At 38.6% G+C, this 18,450-nt stretch overlaps 1 protein-coding gene across 2 annotated transcripts in view; it reads right to left on the bottom strand.

Moving 5' to 3' along the window:
• Positions 1–18,450, bottom strand: part of ARHGAP42 (Rho GTPase activating protein 42) — a 158,979-nt gene that overhangs the window by 7,866 nt on the left and 132,663 nt on the right. For both annotated transcript variants that reach the window (XM_026706881.2, XM_087937062.1), the window contains 6 exons: positions 16,305–16,389; positions 14,918–14,976; positions 12,372–12,477; positions 6,546–6,705; positions 4,149–4,293; positions 1,434–1,817 (listed from right to left, as the gene is read on the bottom strand). In XM_026706881.2, coding sequence (XP_026562666.2) covers positions 1,434–1,817; positions 4,149–4,293; positions 6,546–6,705; positions 12,372–12,477; positions 14,918–14,976; positions 16,305–16,389 — 939 coding nt within the window. The remainder of the gene's footprint in view (positions 1–1,433; positions 1,818–4,148; positions 4,294–6,545; positions 6,706–12,371; positions 12,478–14,917; positions 14,977–16,304; positions 16,390–18,450) is intronic.

The following is an 18,450-nucleotide window of genomic DNA, read 5'->3' as shown; positions in this document are numbered from 1 at the left end:
CTTGTCGATCAGAAAGGTCGGCAGTTCAGCGGTTCGAATCCCTAGTGCCACATAACAGAGTGATCTCCCATAACTAGTTCCAGGTTCTGCCAACCTAGTAGTTTGAAAACATGTAAAAATGCAACTAGAAAAATAGGGACCATTTTGGTGGGAAGGTAACAATGTTCCATGCGCCTTTGGGCTTTAGTCATGCAGCCACGACCATGGAGATGTCTTCGGAGAGTGCTGGCTCTTTGGCTTTGTAACGGAGATGAGCATCACTTCCTAGAGCTGGAAACAACTAGCACATATGTGCGACGGGAATTTTTATCTTTACCTTTTCAAATATGGTGGTGTGTTAAACACTTCTTTAGCCTATTACTCAGTTCCAAATATCTGCTTAGCTATACCCTATTATATACATTTATGGCTTTCCACAATCCTTATTCTAAGTGCAAAAAAAAAAAAAAATGCATTTCCCCCCCAATCATATATTTGAAATTAGCAGTAAGAGCATATTTATTGATAAAACAACCAACTTTATTGGAGTTCACTATCCTTAAAATGTTGTGTAACAATTAAACAAATTGATATTTGTCAACGAAAGGAAGAGCTTTACTATCATACGGTAATAAAAAAAATGAGATAAAAACGTTTGCACAAGACAGGGGTATGTCAGTATTTCTGAAGTCTGTTTCTTTAATTTGGAAAGGACTTAACTTGAAAAGGAATTAAAAGGACTCTAGGTTTTGACTTCCCATTTTGTCTTATTTAATTAAAACATTATTATTATCTCATCTATTTTCTCTCTAAAATGTATAGACATTGCAGTGTTTTTACATCATTGGCACAATAATCCCATGACATGGTGAGACGTCATCTTAACATCATCTCAACAACATCATCTTGTGGATGCTTATGTTGGTTTATTTAAGCTTTTATATGGCTGTCCCATTCATACCATATAACTCTGGGGACAGGGGATACACAATAATAAATGAAAGAAAAACTACAACCTCCAGTATGAACAACATTAAAACTTAATAAAATAATAAAATGGCAATCAGAATCGACATCTTATATACCTTGTCATTAATTTCTATAATGATTTTTGAAATATCGCCCATATACTATAGTTGCAAACAGTGTTTATATAGTTTTTAATAAAAATCCTTTGTTTCATATAAGATTTGTCATCCCAGTTAGCAAAAACTCAATATTACACGTCTTATTGCCTTTAAGCATAGCCAGCAACTATTCCCAATTTTATGCTCATTGATTGATTGATTGATTGATTCATTCATTCATTCATTCACTCATTTTATACGCCATCCATGTTACCGATATTATATAAATATTCTTGGTTTGCAATGTTTAAATATACGTGAAAATAGATATGCACAAACTATTAATTAACTTATTGACAGTAAAGCAATGGATTATTGAATGATTACCTTCTGCAGAAGGGATAGATCTTAAAGACAAAGCAGATGATCTTTTCATTCCAGAGAGACTGTACAATCCTCTTTTGGTTGGGTCTGCTGGGGAAGTCACATTGTCTGGGCCAGTAACAGATGTGACACTTTGACAGTCAGATTCCACATCTGTTTTCGCTGTATCCTCCTTTGAGGAGGATTCAGGACTGGTGGTCCAAAGGCCTGAATTTTTAGGTCCATTGGAAGATGGTGACGATGATGCAATCCATGGAACAACCCCTGTTTTTTCCCTGGATTGAGAAGACACAGGTTTCCTAGTGCTGTTCTGTTCTGAAGAGTGAGAGGACAGTGATTCTATGCTGCCCATAGGAGTGCTGTCTGGACTGCTACTGTATGAATCACCTGGAAGAGGGACAAGTTTAGAGAAGGGGTTGAAAACAATAAATGGCATCTCTCAAATTTAGCCAGCACTGACGATGTTCCTTAGATTGGTAATGAAACATCTGCAAGAAAATCACCAAGCTCAAAGAGCATCAAGGACCCCACATTTCTCAAATTTCTTTGCTTTCTTCTGTGAGGAAAACAACACTATCTATTATTAAGTAATATGCACAGAAATACAAGATGATCTAAATTGATTTTAATCTTTACCAGAACCATATTTACTTCATGATTCGGCACAAGGGTAGGAAAACCCATACAGATAACAGATAATCAGAGTTGGAAGGGACCTTGTAGGTCATCTAGTCCAACCCCCTGCCTAAGCAGAAGACCCTACACCATGTCCGACAGGTGGAAGTCCAATCTCTTCTTGAATATCTCAAGTGATGAAGCTCCCACAACTTCTGAAGGCAACTGCTGTTCCATTGGTTGATTGTTCTCACTGTCAGAAAGATTCTCCTTATTTCCAGGTTGAATCTCTCCTTGTTCAGCTTCCATCCATTATTCCTTGTCTGGCCTTCAGGTGCCTTGAAAAATAGCTTGACCCCTTCCTCTCTGTGGCACCCCCTCAAATATTGGAGCACTTCTATCATGTCTCCCCTGTTCCTTCTCTTCACTAGACTAGCCATGCCCTGTGAAGTGGTATATAAGTCTAAATGCTAATACTAGTACTCTATGCCAGATGAAGGCCCCAAAGTCAAAAAATGTCTCTGTGGAACTTTCAATAGTCAATTAAACAAATCTAGACAAGCATTAGAATATTTGAAATACTATTTTCAAGTATTTGTAAATGAAACCACTGGAATTTGATGTTAAAAATTCCTAAAATAAATATTTGCCCTTCATATACCAATGTGCTTGAATTGCTCTTGAAACACACATTTTAGATTTATATATACAAGTAGTCCTTGACTTACGACCCCAATGGAGCCTCAAAGTTCTGTTGCTGAGTGAGACATTTGTTAAGTGAGTCTGGTCCCATTTTATGTCCGTTCTTGGCTCAGTTGTTAAGTGAATCACCACAGTTTATAAGTTAGTAACCTGGTTGTTAAGTGAATCTGTCTTCCCCATTGACTTGGCTTGTCAGAAGGTGGCAAAAGGAGAATCACATGACCCCGGGATACTGTGACTGTCATAAATATGAGTAAGTTGCCCAGAGTCTGAATTTTGATCATGTGTCCAAGGGGATGCTGCAATGGTCTTAAATGTGAAATTAAGTCCCTTTTCTCAGTGCCGTTGTAACTTTGAACAGTCACTAAACAAACTGTTGTAAGTCGAGGACTACCTGTATTGGGGTTTTTCCATCATGAAGCGCAGAGCAATATAAATAAACTTCCAGGAAGTATTTTAGTCAGATAATCACTAAACCTAAAATTGCATCATATGCCTTTGTACCATACCCTATGATCAGTGGTGAGTTTCCAAATTGTTTCCTACCAAGTTCTATGTGCGGTTGTTGCATGCGCACAGAGGGCTCAAAGACTGACCTCTGTCAATGCTGGTGAGCTGAGCTGTTTTTTAGCTCAGCTGAGGTGCAGCAATCTGCTCTGCCATGCGAATGCTTCAGATAATTGCTAGGCAGCCGAAGCTGTTGGTGCGCAAGATTATTACTGGAGAGCATGATTGATGACTCTTGGCTATGGATGTGTCCCATTGGAGAATATACATCCAGTGGGTGGGGGTGAAGACCAGGGTCAAGGGCGAAATGAACGATGTGTCTCAAAGTCGGTGTTATGGTAACGCTGACGTGGTCACTCCTAATAAATCAGGTTTTTTTTTCTCTGAGAGCTGAGGATAGAGACTTATGGTTTGAATGGGGGTGTATTGTCGGAGCCTTGACACTGAGCTAAAAAACAAGGGAATATAGGAGAGGTAACGACCGGGGCAAGTGGGCAGGGCCAACCAGAGGTGGTATTTGCCAGTTCTCTGAACTAGTCAAAATTTCCACTTCCGGTACGTTAGAACCGGTCTGAACTGGCTGAATACCACCTCTGCCTATGATCCCTCCTATATCTTTGTTTGAGTCAGGAGAGGGAGAAAGAAAGATTTTCTTTGTGTACGATTAAGACAGGTAATTCTGCCTCAGCATATCTAGATTTTGTGTTCCGAGGTAAATGCTATATAAATATTTTAAATAAACAAGAAAAGCCCAAATGAAAAAAAGGGCAGGTGAACGGCACAAAATGCTCAGCAGAGATGCATCCCTTGTGCTCAGAGCAACACAATTATTACCACTCATTTATAACCAGCTGTGAGGAATCAGACAGTGCTAACAGAGTTGAATGCACTTACTATCTGGATCCGCTAGACACGGAGTATATCGTCCTTTAGGCTTGCGAGTACCTGTGGAGAGACAGATTGCTCTTGTCCTTCTTGAGCTGGATCTGGATTGAGGCTGTCGAAGAGGAATGTTGGGGTCTGGGGCTGTGTGGAATATCTATCAATAAAAGCAAACGTCCACATGGGTTGAGAATCTTGGGCAAGACCTGCATTTGCTCAAGCTGAGAGATTGTGAGTCATCTGCTTCCGGAAGATTTTTTTTTCTGTACAATTTGAGTATCACATTACGTTCTTCAAAATAATTTAACAATTGCACAATAATAGAATGACAGAGTTGGAAGGGACCTTGGAGATCTTCTAGTCCTGCTCAGGCAGGACATTTCAGACCATTTCAAACAAATGGTTGTCCAGTCTTAGGGTTTCCTGGCTAAGCAGGGGGTTGGACTAGAAGACTTTGAAGATCCCTTCCAACTATTCTATTCTGTTCTGTTCTGTTCTGCTCTGCTCTGCTCTACTCTTCCACTCTACTCTACTCTATTCTATTTTTTATTCTGTACAATCTCTTTTTAAAAGCCTCTGGTGTTGAAACACAACTTCTGGAGGCAAGTTGTTCCACTGATTAATTGTTCTAACTGTCAGGAAATTTTTCCTTACTTTTAGGTTGCTTCTCTCCTTTATTAGTTTCCATCCATTTCTTCTTGTCCTGCCGTCAGGTGCTTTGCAGATTAAGTTGACTCCCTTCTTAGTCCCTTAGATATTGGAACACTGCTACCATGTTAACCCTAGTCTTTCTTTTCATTAAACTTGACTTACCCAATTTCTCCAACCATTCTTCATATGTTTTAACCTCCAGGCCACTAATAATCTTTGTTGCTTTTCTCTGTATTCTTTCTAGAGTCTCAACATCTTTTTTATATCATGGTGACCAAAACTGGATGCAATATTCCAATATTGCATAAGACAACACACAGCATCCTAATGTCTTCATAGGTTGAGGCTTCCCTTTCCCAAACTCACAGAAATTTGGGGAATGTCTGGATGTAAGAACATGGAGAAAGCTACTCTACATTATTAAATGATGGAATCCCTGAACACTGCAGACATTAAAAATTCTGAACCATTAGAAAAGCGATTCTAACTTTTGGCACACATAGTGATTCTGATGTTACCCCGTTTATTCCAGATTAATTCAGATTAATTATTCTTTTTCAGAACATTCTGGCTGTAAAGACTGTTCCTTAGCAAAATTTAATACACATCTTACGATGAGCATCTTTTATTTACTGTGTAAATGGAGGTGGCATCACCTAGCTTATCTTAGCTGATTTTTAAAACCTGTGGCACAGGTCCTCAAACTGTGTCCTACAGAACTCTAAGAGACTTTAATGGTTCCATCAGAAATGAAGGGGTTGAAAAAGGTTCATTTGAATACAGTCGATTTTCTTTTATTAAAGCTTTGCCTAGATGTTTTCCCCCTGTTTCCATAAACTCAAAATGTCTGAAAACCCCTGTATTAGAGCATTTTTGAAACATGATTCTCAACCCTTTGATAATTACATAATCTGTTGAATGAAAACTCACCATGTCATGGGATACTTCATTATATTGGCTGATACAGTCTAGAACAGGGGTGTCAAACCCGATTTCATCGAGGGCCGCATCAGGGTTGTGTTTGATCTTGGGGGGCGGGGGGAGCAGGGGGGATGGCCAACTTAATGTCACTCTTTGAGGCTCTGTTTTCAGCCACAACAGCCTGTCCGAGCTCCATTTCCGGCCACAATGGCCTCCTGCAGCTCTCTGCTAGCAACCCCCCCCCCCCAAAAAAAAACCTCGGGGAGGCTGCGTAAAGGCTTCGCAGGCTTCATTTTTGCTGGCAAGGGGCACTGTGGGCCGGTCCTTCGCTGCTTCCAGGATGGGCCCATGGGTCAGATCTAACAGACCTTGAGTTTGACACCCTGGTCTAGAAGTTCCTTCTGATAACTATGCTGGTATCTACTTCTTTGCTATAGTTTTAACATAACATACCACTTCTTGTCCTGCTGTCTGGGACCACAGAGAAGACATCTGCTGCCTCTTCTATGTGACAACCCTTCAGATATTTGAAGACTATCATCATAGCATTTTTTGTTATCTCTTCAATAGACTAGATATGCACAGGGCTTTCTCTCTTCCTTTCACTTGACATTCAGGCAGGAGATATGAGTTTAGGAAGTTGCAGCCTAGCTTCAAATCACAAAATGCTATGGTGCTGTTGACGGAATAAACTATTCAGTTTACTGAATAAACTATTCGGTTTCATTAAAAAAAAACCCAAGGCATTTATATTCCTACAGTTATCTAAATAATATAATGAGCGGATTTCATATTTTTTCACCATAGATTTCAGTAAAAAAACTCATGACATTCTACCTTCTCATAATGCTCAATGAGAATCTCAACCACAATATTCTGAAACTTGATGTTCATCATAGCTGCCACTGTTTCCTCCTGGGCTCTCATCAACGTAGGACCAAAAATAACTCCAAGGTTGGAGACCGTCATGAGATTCTGCTGGCTATGTAATGATACCCTGAATGCAAGCAATTAGAAAAAAAAGGTAGACTTTAGATATCAAATAATTAGCTTTTCATTTCCACTCAATATAACTGGATACTCCATTTATGTATATGTTAAGTAAAATTTGTAATTTGTTTTGATAACATACTTTGGAAAGATGGAAACTACTTGCCCTTTGATGGAGAATATATTGGTGTAGAAATTTTGGAAACAGGCTTTCCTGTTTAATAATTCAAATATTTAAATGATTTAAACATTCTACATATTTTAAGCAGAGCTTCAAATATTTAACATACTTTGCTAATTCCAGTTTTCCTCCCAAACTGTCACAGAATAAAATTTCCATGGAGTAACACAAATACCAAGCAATATATATTTCATGTACACTGCCTCTAAAGAACAGGTTTCTCCCCAATAACTATAAATCCAATATAACACTTTCTTTTATGTGTGAAGTGGAAATTGTTTTAACTTTTTCCCCCCTAGCAAGAAGAATCACAAACTAATGTAGCTGAGAGGGCTTAGCTGAAATCAGAATATATAAATACCATTTTTTCCAAAATGATAATGGACTTCTATTCAATCTATTGCTATCAATGGTTTAACTAATTCAAATTGATTCACACAATCCAGTTCCAAACAGCAACACTTTGTAGCATGATCACATGAAAAGACAGCCTGGAAGAAATTGTTATTTTATATGATCTGTAAGAGCCCAGAAATTTATAAAACCTTTGTTTTAGACTACAGGTAGACCTTGACATATGACTAATTGCTCTGCAACTGTTTAAAGTTACGATGGATCCAGTGATGGGATTCAAAAATTTTTTACTACCGGTTTTGTAGGCAAGGCTTGGTGGGCATGGCAGGGGAAAAATACTGTAAAAATCTCCATTCCCTCCCCACTCCTGGGGGAAGGTTACTGCAAAATCCCATTCTTTCCCCACCTCACTAACCTGCTTTCCAGCTCTGTTCTCCTGTGCAGGGCAACAAAAGAAGACCCAGCCGATCAGCTGGGACCCAGGAGGCAGAGAATAGATGGGGACGGGGCCAGTCAGAGGTGCTATTTGCCAGTTCTCTGAACAACTCAAAATTTCTGCTACTGGTTCTCCAGAACTGATCAGAACCTGCTGAATATCACCTCTGGATGGATCCTGAAAAAGCTACTTATGACCTAGACTTGAAGTTCCAACATCTGCTCCCCCTGAATATATGACAGCATTGTGGGTGCTGGAGCACATTTACGGTTACTGGAAGTTTCCTGCAGTCAGATGACTGGGATTTATGATGTTTTTGCTGGAAACTAGTACTTACTTCCAGTTTCTGGGAGGGAAAATCCCCATAGCGAAAAATAGGTTCATTTAACTAGTGTGGTATTTGCATAAAAAAGGCAATAAAATTGGATCTGGTCAAGTGATAACCTGCTTTATGACTGTCATGATTTAAACCAAAATTGGGAGTTCAATTAAAATGGTAAGTTGAGGCTTACCTGTATGGTTCAACATGAAACTTCTAATTGTATTGGACTATTCATTCATAGTTCTACTTACTGTTAAAGGACAATACCACTTTCTCAAAATTACTCATTCTTTGATATGGTGCTCTCTTGAAAACATACAGATGGTCAATTTGGAACATGTCCTCAATGAATGGTAGTTATGGGTTTAGCAAACGGAAAGGCAAGATAGGAAATCCTTTAAAACAATCCCCCAGATATCCAGATATCTTGCTCATATAAAAATTGCAGGTTAAATTTTAGAGGTGTAAAAGGTAAAGGTAAAGTGTGCAATTCTAGGGCTTAGTGCACATCTCTGTTTCTTGGCCATGAAAGCCAGCATTGTCCAAAGACATTTCTGTGGCCATGTAGCCAGCATGGCTGGATGCCATAGGTGTACAGAATGCTATTATCTTCCCAATGAAGTGTTGCCTATTAATCTACTCGCATTTGCATGCTTTCAAACTGTTAGGTTGGCAGGAACTAAGGCAAGGGAATGAGAGCTCACCCCGTCATGCAGCACTTGGGACTCGAACCCGAGTTGTCAGCTTTCTAGCTAATCAGTTCAATGTCTTCAACCAATGAGCCATTGGGGGGAAGGGGGGGGGGCTTTTAGAGGTGTAATCTAGTATATATTAAGGCCAAGCCCTGGTCTGCGACCCAGTACTGGGCCACAGCCCGGTCAGAACCAGGCTGTGGAAGTGACAGCCAAGTGTCAGCCATTTGTGACAGCAGGCAAGTGTGTGTCTGCCATTCATGTAAATGTTTAGTTTAGTTTAGTCTGCACCTCGTACAATGAAATCAAACACCATCTTCAGCGCACATCATGACCATGAAAATAAACACAAACACACATCCTTCACCCTTCACACATTGAACCGGAAACCCCCGACACCGCACCAACACTGCACTATACAGCAGAATTCAAAAGAGCTACTGCCCTGGGATAGAAGCTGTTTTTCAGCCTATTTGTCCTTGTTTTTATTATTCTGTACCGTCTGCCAGAGGGTAATAGTTCAAAAAAAGGATTCCCAGGATAAGATGGATCTTTGAGAATGTTTTGAACTTTCTTAAGGCAGTGCGAGCTATAAAGCTCTTCCAAAGAGGGGAGAGGGCTACCAATGACCTTTTAGGCAATGATGTTAACCCTCTGGAGTGCTGTCCTATCTGCCACTGTGCAACTGGCAAACCATACAGAGTGTAGTATGTTAAAATGCTCTCTATAGTGCAGCAGTAGAAGGTCACCAGCAGTTTCTCATTCAGTTGTTGTTTTCTGAGAAGCCTCAAGTAGTATAATCTCTGCTGGGCCCTTTTGACCAGGGCTGTAGTGTGGGCACCCCAGGTCAGGTCCTCTTTTAGGGTAACACCCAGAAACTTAAAACTGGCCATTTGTTCCACTCGGTCTTCATTGATAAGCAAGGGCTGGATGTCTGATCTGTTCCTTCTATAGTCCACTATAAGCTCCTTGGTATTATTGGTGTTGAGGACCAAGTTGTTGTCTCCACACCACGAAAGCAACTGGTCCACCTCATCTCACACCAAGTGCGCTTTGTGCACTTGGTTAGCCATCACTTCCCTAAAGTAACCCTAAATCCCTATATTAAGGAGGCTCTTTTCATTATTGAGAGATGAATGTGTGGATACATCCTACATTTATATATTTATTTTTTCTGTGTAACTGTCCCTGGCTTGGCGCCTGGCTGGTATCTTGCCATTGCGGCAGAAGTGGGGAGGGAAGATGGGGGTTTATTGGGTGCTATTATTGTAACCTCAACCATGGAACTAGGGAGGGAGGAGTGGCAATGGAAGAAGACCAGATCACCAAACCGGCTTGTACCAGGTTCCTCAAGGCCATTTGCCCTGAGAATGGAACATTACCAATTTGACACATCGGAATTTCTCAAAACATCTGTCACCACATTGGCTGGCCAGGTGGACTAGCCATGGGGGCACTGGGAAACAAAACAATAGCTTTTAATTTTGCATGGGAACACCGGGTTCCTCCTGACTTTTCGGCAACCAGTTTCTTTCAGAAAAAAAGTTTCTTTGCTTCAACTAAGTGGAGTCTCATGAGTCTTTCCTGAGAGAATAGACTGACATGTCTGACAGTAACATTTGTCACTGGGACTCATTGTGGACTTCATATCTCAGAGTAAGTTGTCCTACACATAACATTGGATGCAACTGACACAGGGTGCTGTCGTTTGTGATTTACTTCTTCATATTAAAGCAGTTCCAAATTGCATAACTAACCCTGTTACATATTACTCATTACAATATTTAAAATTGGAATAATTTATTGCTTCATATTGTCTGAAGCAGTCACATGTACACAGCTAGAATGTCCTATAAAGATTTACAATTCTTTATTAATAAAAGAATATTGAGTAAGTAAAGTTAAAATAGAGGTAATACTGATGTCAGTTTCCATATTACTGAAATTTATTATTTTAACAAGGAAAGCTTAGGTTACCTTGGTAACAAATTGAATCTTTTAGATAACAAAAGTGAGGCAGATCTTGCCCTGACAAGTAATAACCGGACATAAATTTTTGAAATGGGAACTAAGGCTCAGTTTCTTGAAGAAATGTTTAGAAAATAGCTTTTTCATAATACTAATGAGATAGAAATGTTATTGTAATGGTTTTATTTTGAGATAATGAATATAAATAGGGTGAAATAATAAGAGAATGAAATGTATGTTACTACATTAAAGAAAATATCCATTTCCTGAATGTCTACTTTTATGGTGCTATATTTCTGGGTAAACTTTTAAATATTATCAATCTTTAGTTTTTCATTATTATAAAGGTGAAATGGTCAAATTCTGAAAAGATAAAATACTAGATCTGATTAGTAATCCATTTATCAACAAATGACACCACAAATTTTAACTCTTATTTGTGAAATGTTAATCTAGTATTTTATCAAAGTAACATGACAAGAATTCATGGAAGTGTGTGTATGTGTGTATACCATTAATATACATATACATATACATACATACATACATACATACATACGTCTGTCTGTCTGTCTATCTATCTATCTATCTATCTATCTATCTATCTATCTATCTATCTCACGTTTATTTAGATTATATTACAGTACACCTGAACTAGATGAAATCAGGATGATGGTGATCATTACTCCATCCATTAAACTAAAGTCTAAAGGGGATTTATATAATTTCCTCTTCCTAGGTTTTTTTTCTCACACCAGTAAGTGCGATGTAGAGCAGGGCTGTCAAACTCCCGGCCCACGGGCTGGATGTGTCATGTACTGGCCATGGCCAAGCCCGGTTTAGCAAAGGGGAAAAAAGTCCCAATACGTCACATCACACTGCCATGATGAGTTTGACCCCATTGATGTAGAATGAGAGCAACTGGCTCAAAATCATCCTGTGAGCTTTCCTAAGTCCTAGTTTAGCATCTTAACTACCACACCAAAGTGACCCTGACAATTTCAGTTGCACCTTTTATTGTATTTGACTGCCAGAGATCAAGCAGGCATAGTCATGGGAAGAGAAATGGAATGTGTGAATCCAATGATTGAATATCATTGTTTATTGCTGAACATTTCCAAAGAACACACATGTTAACCACGCACACATTTATATAGAGTTAAATGTAGGGACTGTAAATTGAAATCCATTTGAGAGTTAACTTAAGACAGAACTGATTCCTTTAGGTTCCATGATTTCATTCTACCAAGAAACCGTTATAAACATCAAAGGCAGATCCATAACAGATTTCCAGGTGTTCTTTAAGGAATGTTTTTTTGAAAAACTAAAAAAAATGAGTTTTTAAATACGCACAAAATAATTTTCAAACATATAGCAAGGTGACTACTTAAATAGCATCAGGAGCAAGAGACATAAATGACATTTTAGTGTTTTTTTTTTTTTCAGAAATAAATGAAAAGGTGAATGGTCAGTCAGCCTGAAGCAACCTTCTACAGAACTTTTTGCCCGAAAAAAATTATGTTAACCGATCATGAAATGAATGCAACTTCACGATGGGAACCTCCAGGGGGCACTAGTTAATAAATGCATTTCCAGTTGTGACTACTTATAATTTCATAGGTTTTACTGTTGTTTTGGGATGTGATTTAAGGCAGCGGCACTAAAACTCCTTACTTTCCTCCCAAGATTATAAATAGCCCCCATAAAAAGAAATTATTACTTGACTAAATGCTTTATCAGGATGTCCAACATCTCCCGGTTCTTCTCTGGCAATTTGTGGACAAGGGCATGGACTGCATCCACTCTGTAATTCTGGTCATCAGACTCTATTTAAATAAAATAGTAACAACAAGAATAATACAATTAGTTCTCCTGTACTAAATGCTTTCAAACAAGCTGGAGGTCGTCCTGGCTGAGATGTTCTAGATCAGGGGTGTCAAACTCGCGGGTTGCAGGCTGGATGTGTCACGCGCTGGCCACGCCCACCCGTTTATCAAAAGGGGGAAAAGTTGCAATATGTCACATGATGTGTCATCACAAGTTTGACACCCCTGTTCTAGCTACTGAAATGATATTTAAGATTCCTTCTAATTCTAAGAATCTATATAAATCTCTGCTACTTCAATCATTATCATTATATCACATGCTATTTATTGTCAGGAAAAAAAATATGGAATGTATCTTTAAAGATTTCTTTAAACAAACAGAAACTGACAAAGTATACGCCAGACCTCTAAACACTACTGATTATTCACCCCAAAGAAATCCATGGGGCCCTCCACAAATAGAAAGTTTTAAAATGCACATTGGATCCTTAAAATAGAAATTGATAAAATAGATATATGAATATCAAAAGCTACCGGCAGGAATGGGACAAAAGAAGAAGTGATTAGCAAATGGACACATAGATGAAAATGCTGAACTCACCTCCCACTTCCCACCTACCTTCAAGGCCAGTTTTAACTTTATTAAAGTTGGATTCCTGCTCTGTTCAATCACTTTCATCTAAGTGGCTTCCCATGTAAAATCTGTGTTAGGCCAGTGATAGGGACAGTATCCTAATTCCATGGCAATCTGGGAATACCTACAAGTATCCCCTGAGAGTTCTCACTTAAAAAGTCACCTCACAAACACACAAAGGAGTGTTTCTTTAAAGAATTGACCCTTTAATGGCCCTTTCCCCTTTAAATTAAAACAAAAATACAAGGACATATAAGAGAAACTACTGGAAGGTGTACTGAACTGTTCATTGCCTGGCTAAATAGGAAAATTGAAATATAACAAAATGCCAGCATCAATCTGTTTATACAACACAGTAAATAAACACAGTAAATAAGAAACCAGGTTTCCTTATAGACTTAGGTTGCTGTGATATAATCTAGTATGCACACACACTGCATTCAGAAAAATATTCAGACCCCCTTCACTTGTGTCAATTTTGTTATGCTCTAGCTTGATACTATAGTTGTTGAAATTCATTTTTTTCTCAATCTACACTCAATACTCCAAATCACAAAGTGAAAACAGCGTAACAAAATCGAAGAGTATCTGATTACTTTTTGAATGCATTGTGTATATGTGTGTGTATACACACATACACACAATATATATATATATGTGTGTGTGTGTGTGTGTGTGTTATGCATGTATATATATATATATATATATATATATATATATATATATATATATATATATATATATATATATATATGTTTTCTGAGGTTCTCGGGTATTTGTATGTGGATCTTTGGTTGTTGGGTTTCTCCGCGTATAACACAGCCAAGCCCCCCCAATCAAGTCCCACCCCACTGGCAGTTAAAGGAGGAAGCAGCTGCAATCTCATTACTCTGATAAGATGATGAATGAGACTTCATATATTCTATACTTGATATATCATATATATATATATATATATATGTTTTCTGAGTTCTTGTTTTATATGAGATCTTTGGTTGTTCGGGTTTTAGACCACGTATTTTCCCACGTCATTGTAGTTGTGATTTTAAAGTTGTAGCAACGTTTCGGCAGAATCTCATCTGCCATCATCTGGCTTCTGTATTGTGTTCGTCTGTGAATCAGGCTTTTACAGTGGTTTGAACACTATACAGAAGCCTGATGATGGCAGATGAGATTCTGCCGAAACGTTGCTACAACTTTAAAAGCACAACTATAATGACGTGGGAAAATACCCGAACAAAGCTGAATACCATACATGTAAGTACCCACGAAAACTTAAGAAAACAGACACAGACACAGACACACACACACACACACAGATAGATAGATAGATAGATAGATAGATAGATAGATACATACATACATACATACATATTTGTTTTCTGAGGTTCTCGCGGGTATTTGTATGTGGATCTTTGGTTGTTCGGGTTTTCTCCCGCATAAGATTCGAAGTATCTAGGCAACGTTTCGATGAGAAGCACAGAGCCGGAGACAGAAGCCTGAAGATGATGAATGAGACTTCATCGAAACGTTGCCTAGATACTTCGAATCTTACGCGGGAGAAAACCCGAACAACCAAAGATATATATATATATATATATATATATATATATATATATATATATATATATATATATATATACATACACACACACACACATACATACATACATACATACACACACACACACACACACACACACAAACACACACACTTGTCACAGCAACCTAAGTCTATAAAGAAACCTGATTTCTTATTATATTTGTCCCAATCCCAGGTTTATCATCCTTTTTTTTTTCACTTACTAACAGCAACGATGAAATCCTTGTGTAACTTGAAAGTCATCAGTGGCTCTGCAAGACACCTGAGCAAAAGAATTAGTGAAAGAAAAGGCTGAACGTAGTATTTTGAAGATATTCACATTTAATTCCAAAGCAGACACTTGCTTTAGTGCCATTCTAACCTTGCATGGCTGTGAGTTATAGATAGTATTACTGAAGTCTTAAAATGTCACACAGCTGGATGGAGAGATGATAAATAAAGTTTCCTGACATGCTCTATTGCAGCCTTCTTCAAGCTGCTGATCTCCAGATGAGTTGGACTACAAAAGTTTTGCCCTTTCCCAGCTATATGATCTTTAGAGGATGTTACATGGAGGAAGGATATGCTCATAGAAGCATAGGAGACAAAAATTTGTGACTAAATCATTCATCATTCTCAAGGGTAAAGACCTTCTCATATCAAGTTTGGTTCCTTGATTCCATGTAATTTTCTTGGCCATAGCACAGTTGTTTTGTTTAGCCTACAGATTTGGGATTTGTAGTGATTTTTCATCAAGTCCTAAATGGGTTTGATTGCTTTGCTTGTTTAGACATTAACTAATGTTGAGTTGGTGCTGCAACAGGCTATCTTCTATGATTTCATTAAATTATGGGAAGAAGAAAGAGGTTTACTTATATTCCAAAGAAGTTGCAGCATCCCTAACTAAATTCAATCTGCCTCTTTATTTTGGATAAACCTTTGTAATTTTTCTCTTGATTAGTGTTAAACTTCTACGAATATTTAAAGAGAAAGACTTTAAGTCAAATCCTTGGCTTTTCCTATCAAAAATACTATTCCACCAGTTATTAAAAAAATAATAATGGAGAAATAATTGTGATAGCTTTGCAACCTGAAATCCTATCAGCTTGCTCTAATATCCCTCTGAATGTCTGTGCTCTTAACAACTGTCTCCAATTATCTGGAGGGCTCAAATGAAGTCAACATTAGGTTGTTTGGAATGCAAGACAATGGATTTCAAACCAATCTGCTTTCTGAATAAACACGTCCCTTCATTTTTTTTTCATTCCTTGCCAATGCAACTGCCTAAATTAATTAAACAAAGGAAATAAGTTGTATTTGTTTTACTAATAACCAATTAGCTAACCATGCTGTGCAGTTCTGATCAAATGAATTAACTAGTTAAAGAAATTCATTGCCCAGTGTTGTAAGCATTAGATATCAACTAAGAAAAGCTCCACTTAAAATGAAAAGGTTCTCAATGCACCAAAAATAAGACAAATAACTAAATCAGGGACTACCAACACTCTATGCTCTCTATGTTATAGGAAAGATTGAAGAACAGAAGTCAGAGATACTGACAAGCATCTGCCATAAGAGACTGGAATTCCACATGGGCTTATGCTTGCTTACCTGAGGTAGTTCTTTAGTCCACTTGTTATAGTTTTATTGTCCCAAATTTCCAAATCAATGTCCATATCAGGAGGAGATTTAGGAGCTATTAAAAGAGAGAGAAACTGAATGAATTCATTCCTCAGTGGAATGTTAGGTACCCCTATTAGTAATGTCATCATTTGGAGCCATGAAAAGCTGTACATATTTAAATATTCAATAATTGAGTTGGTAACTCGATATTAACAACTTATATAATTGGGAACAACCAGTAGTATATGACAAAACTATATGACTGTTGTGGCTAGCTGGCAGCAGGTGCAGACGGCTGAGGAGAGCGAGGACTCAGATGAGGGGCCAGGACCATTACAGAGTGGACTGCTGCCTTCAGAGATTGTGGGGGCCAGCAGCAGTCATGAGGAGGCTCCCAAGGAGCCTGTGCTAAGTGCATGTGCACGGATTGCTCGGAGGAAGAGCAGTTACAACAGCATGGGTGACTCAGGAGTAAGGCTGCAAGCTAATGGCCCCTCCTTCAAGAAGATAAAAGCCAGCTGTGAAACGAACGTACTTTGCAGAAGGCAAAGACGTTTTGAAACTCCAGCCTCGTGGACATTCCAGTATCCTGAGTTTATATTTCAAGATTCTTGTATTGCAAATTATTTCTTGTCTGTTATCTTTCGTCAAGTCTTGCACAGATTAGCAAGACTTGTGCTTATCACAGCTAATTATTTTGTAAAAGCATTACAAGGTTTTTGTTCCTTTTGGATTGTGTTTGATTTGTTGGAAAAGGGTCTGGGTCAGAACAATGACATAGCTGTTTCAACACAGCTCAACTACTGGCATGCATTGCTTGTTGAAAATATTTCTACACTCTTTCTTTCAAAAGAAGAGAACCAAAGTCATAATAGTACATATCTGAGATACAATACAATGGGACAGGATCTCGCACACAGATGGCTGTTAAGAGTGGTCTTCAGAAACTTTCATGGGACCCTGAAATTCTCAGCATTAGCTGCACTTGACCAGGGAAGTTAGCTGACCATGATAAAGAATAGCAGATATTGTCCTCCATGTCTAAATCACATTCCATCTTCTCTGAAGTATAAACCATGAGGATGGCCAAGATAATTTGGGACATGCCATGAACTGTTTCTGACCTTGGGTCTGGAGCACAGAAATTGAACCCTAGCATAAGAAGCACAATGACAATGTCTGGAATACTCTACCTGACTCTGTGGTTTCTTCCCCAAACCCCAAAAACTTTAAGCTTAGACTTTCTACTATTGACCTCACCCCTTTCCTAAGAGGTTTGTAGGGGGTGTGCATAAGCGCACCAACGTGCCTACCGTCCCTGTCCTATTGATTCTTTTATTTTTCTTATATGTATTCATTTCATGTATTCATAACTATGTTTATCCTTATGCCTATTATCTTGTAAGAGATTATCATATCAAATCAAACCAAATCAATCAATAAATAAAATGATGAAGTCAAAGAACACTGTGAGGGCTGATGCCAGACATCAAAGCAGACTGTACATCAGAAACAGCCCCAGTCCGATGCACCCACCTCCAGGACAGGGATACGAGCTACTGCTAATGGATCAATAATACACAGTGGCTATTATTCCTCCCTGACCTTGGTATGGTAGCTGATGGAAGACCCAAAACCAGGGCAGTTCAATTTTGAATGGGAACATCTGCTTGGATATTTGGTTGCAGACTTGCATATCTGATCTATGTGCCCACATGATGAGTTGAGTGTGGGAAGAGTAGGCTTGCTGCATCTTGTGGGAGTCAATGAGGAAGCGCCCATTCACTATGAGAGCATTGCTGGTTCTATAATTCAAATAAAGGAGGCTAACAGGATGTTCGTTTGTGACACAGACAACATGGATAGAATTCCCTCCACCCTTCACGTTAGATCTCAAGGTCAGTGACTGAAACCAAATCAAGTGAACTAACCCATGAGACAAACTGTGGAATTTACTGCCAGCAGTTTCAATGAATGGTTATCAACTTCAACCTTTAGAAGAGTTCATGAAAGATCAGGCTATCAGTGACTATTAATAGTGTTGGTGATTGATTTGATTATTTTCCAAATAGTAAGCAGAATGCCTTAAATATCGGTTCCTGGGAAGCAAGAGTGAACGAGGCTTTTGCTCTCT

The sequence above is a fragment of the Pseudonaja textilis genome, chromosome 7 (assembly GCF_049901715.1).
Source record: "Pseudonaja textilis isolate UNSWEBS1 chromosome 7, rPseTex1.2, whole genome shotgun sequence".
NCBI lineage: Eukaryota > Metazoa > Chordata > Lepidosauria > Squamata > Elapidae > Pseudonaja > Pseudonaja textilis.
The sequence above is the reverse complement of the archived record's forward strand: the minus strand, read 5'-3'. Positions and strand labels throughout refer to the sequence as shown.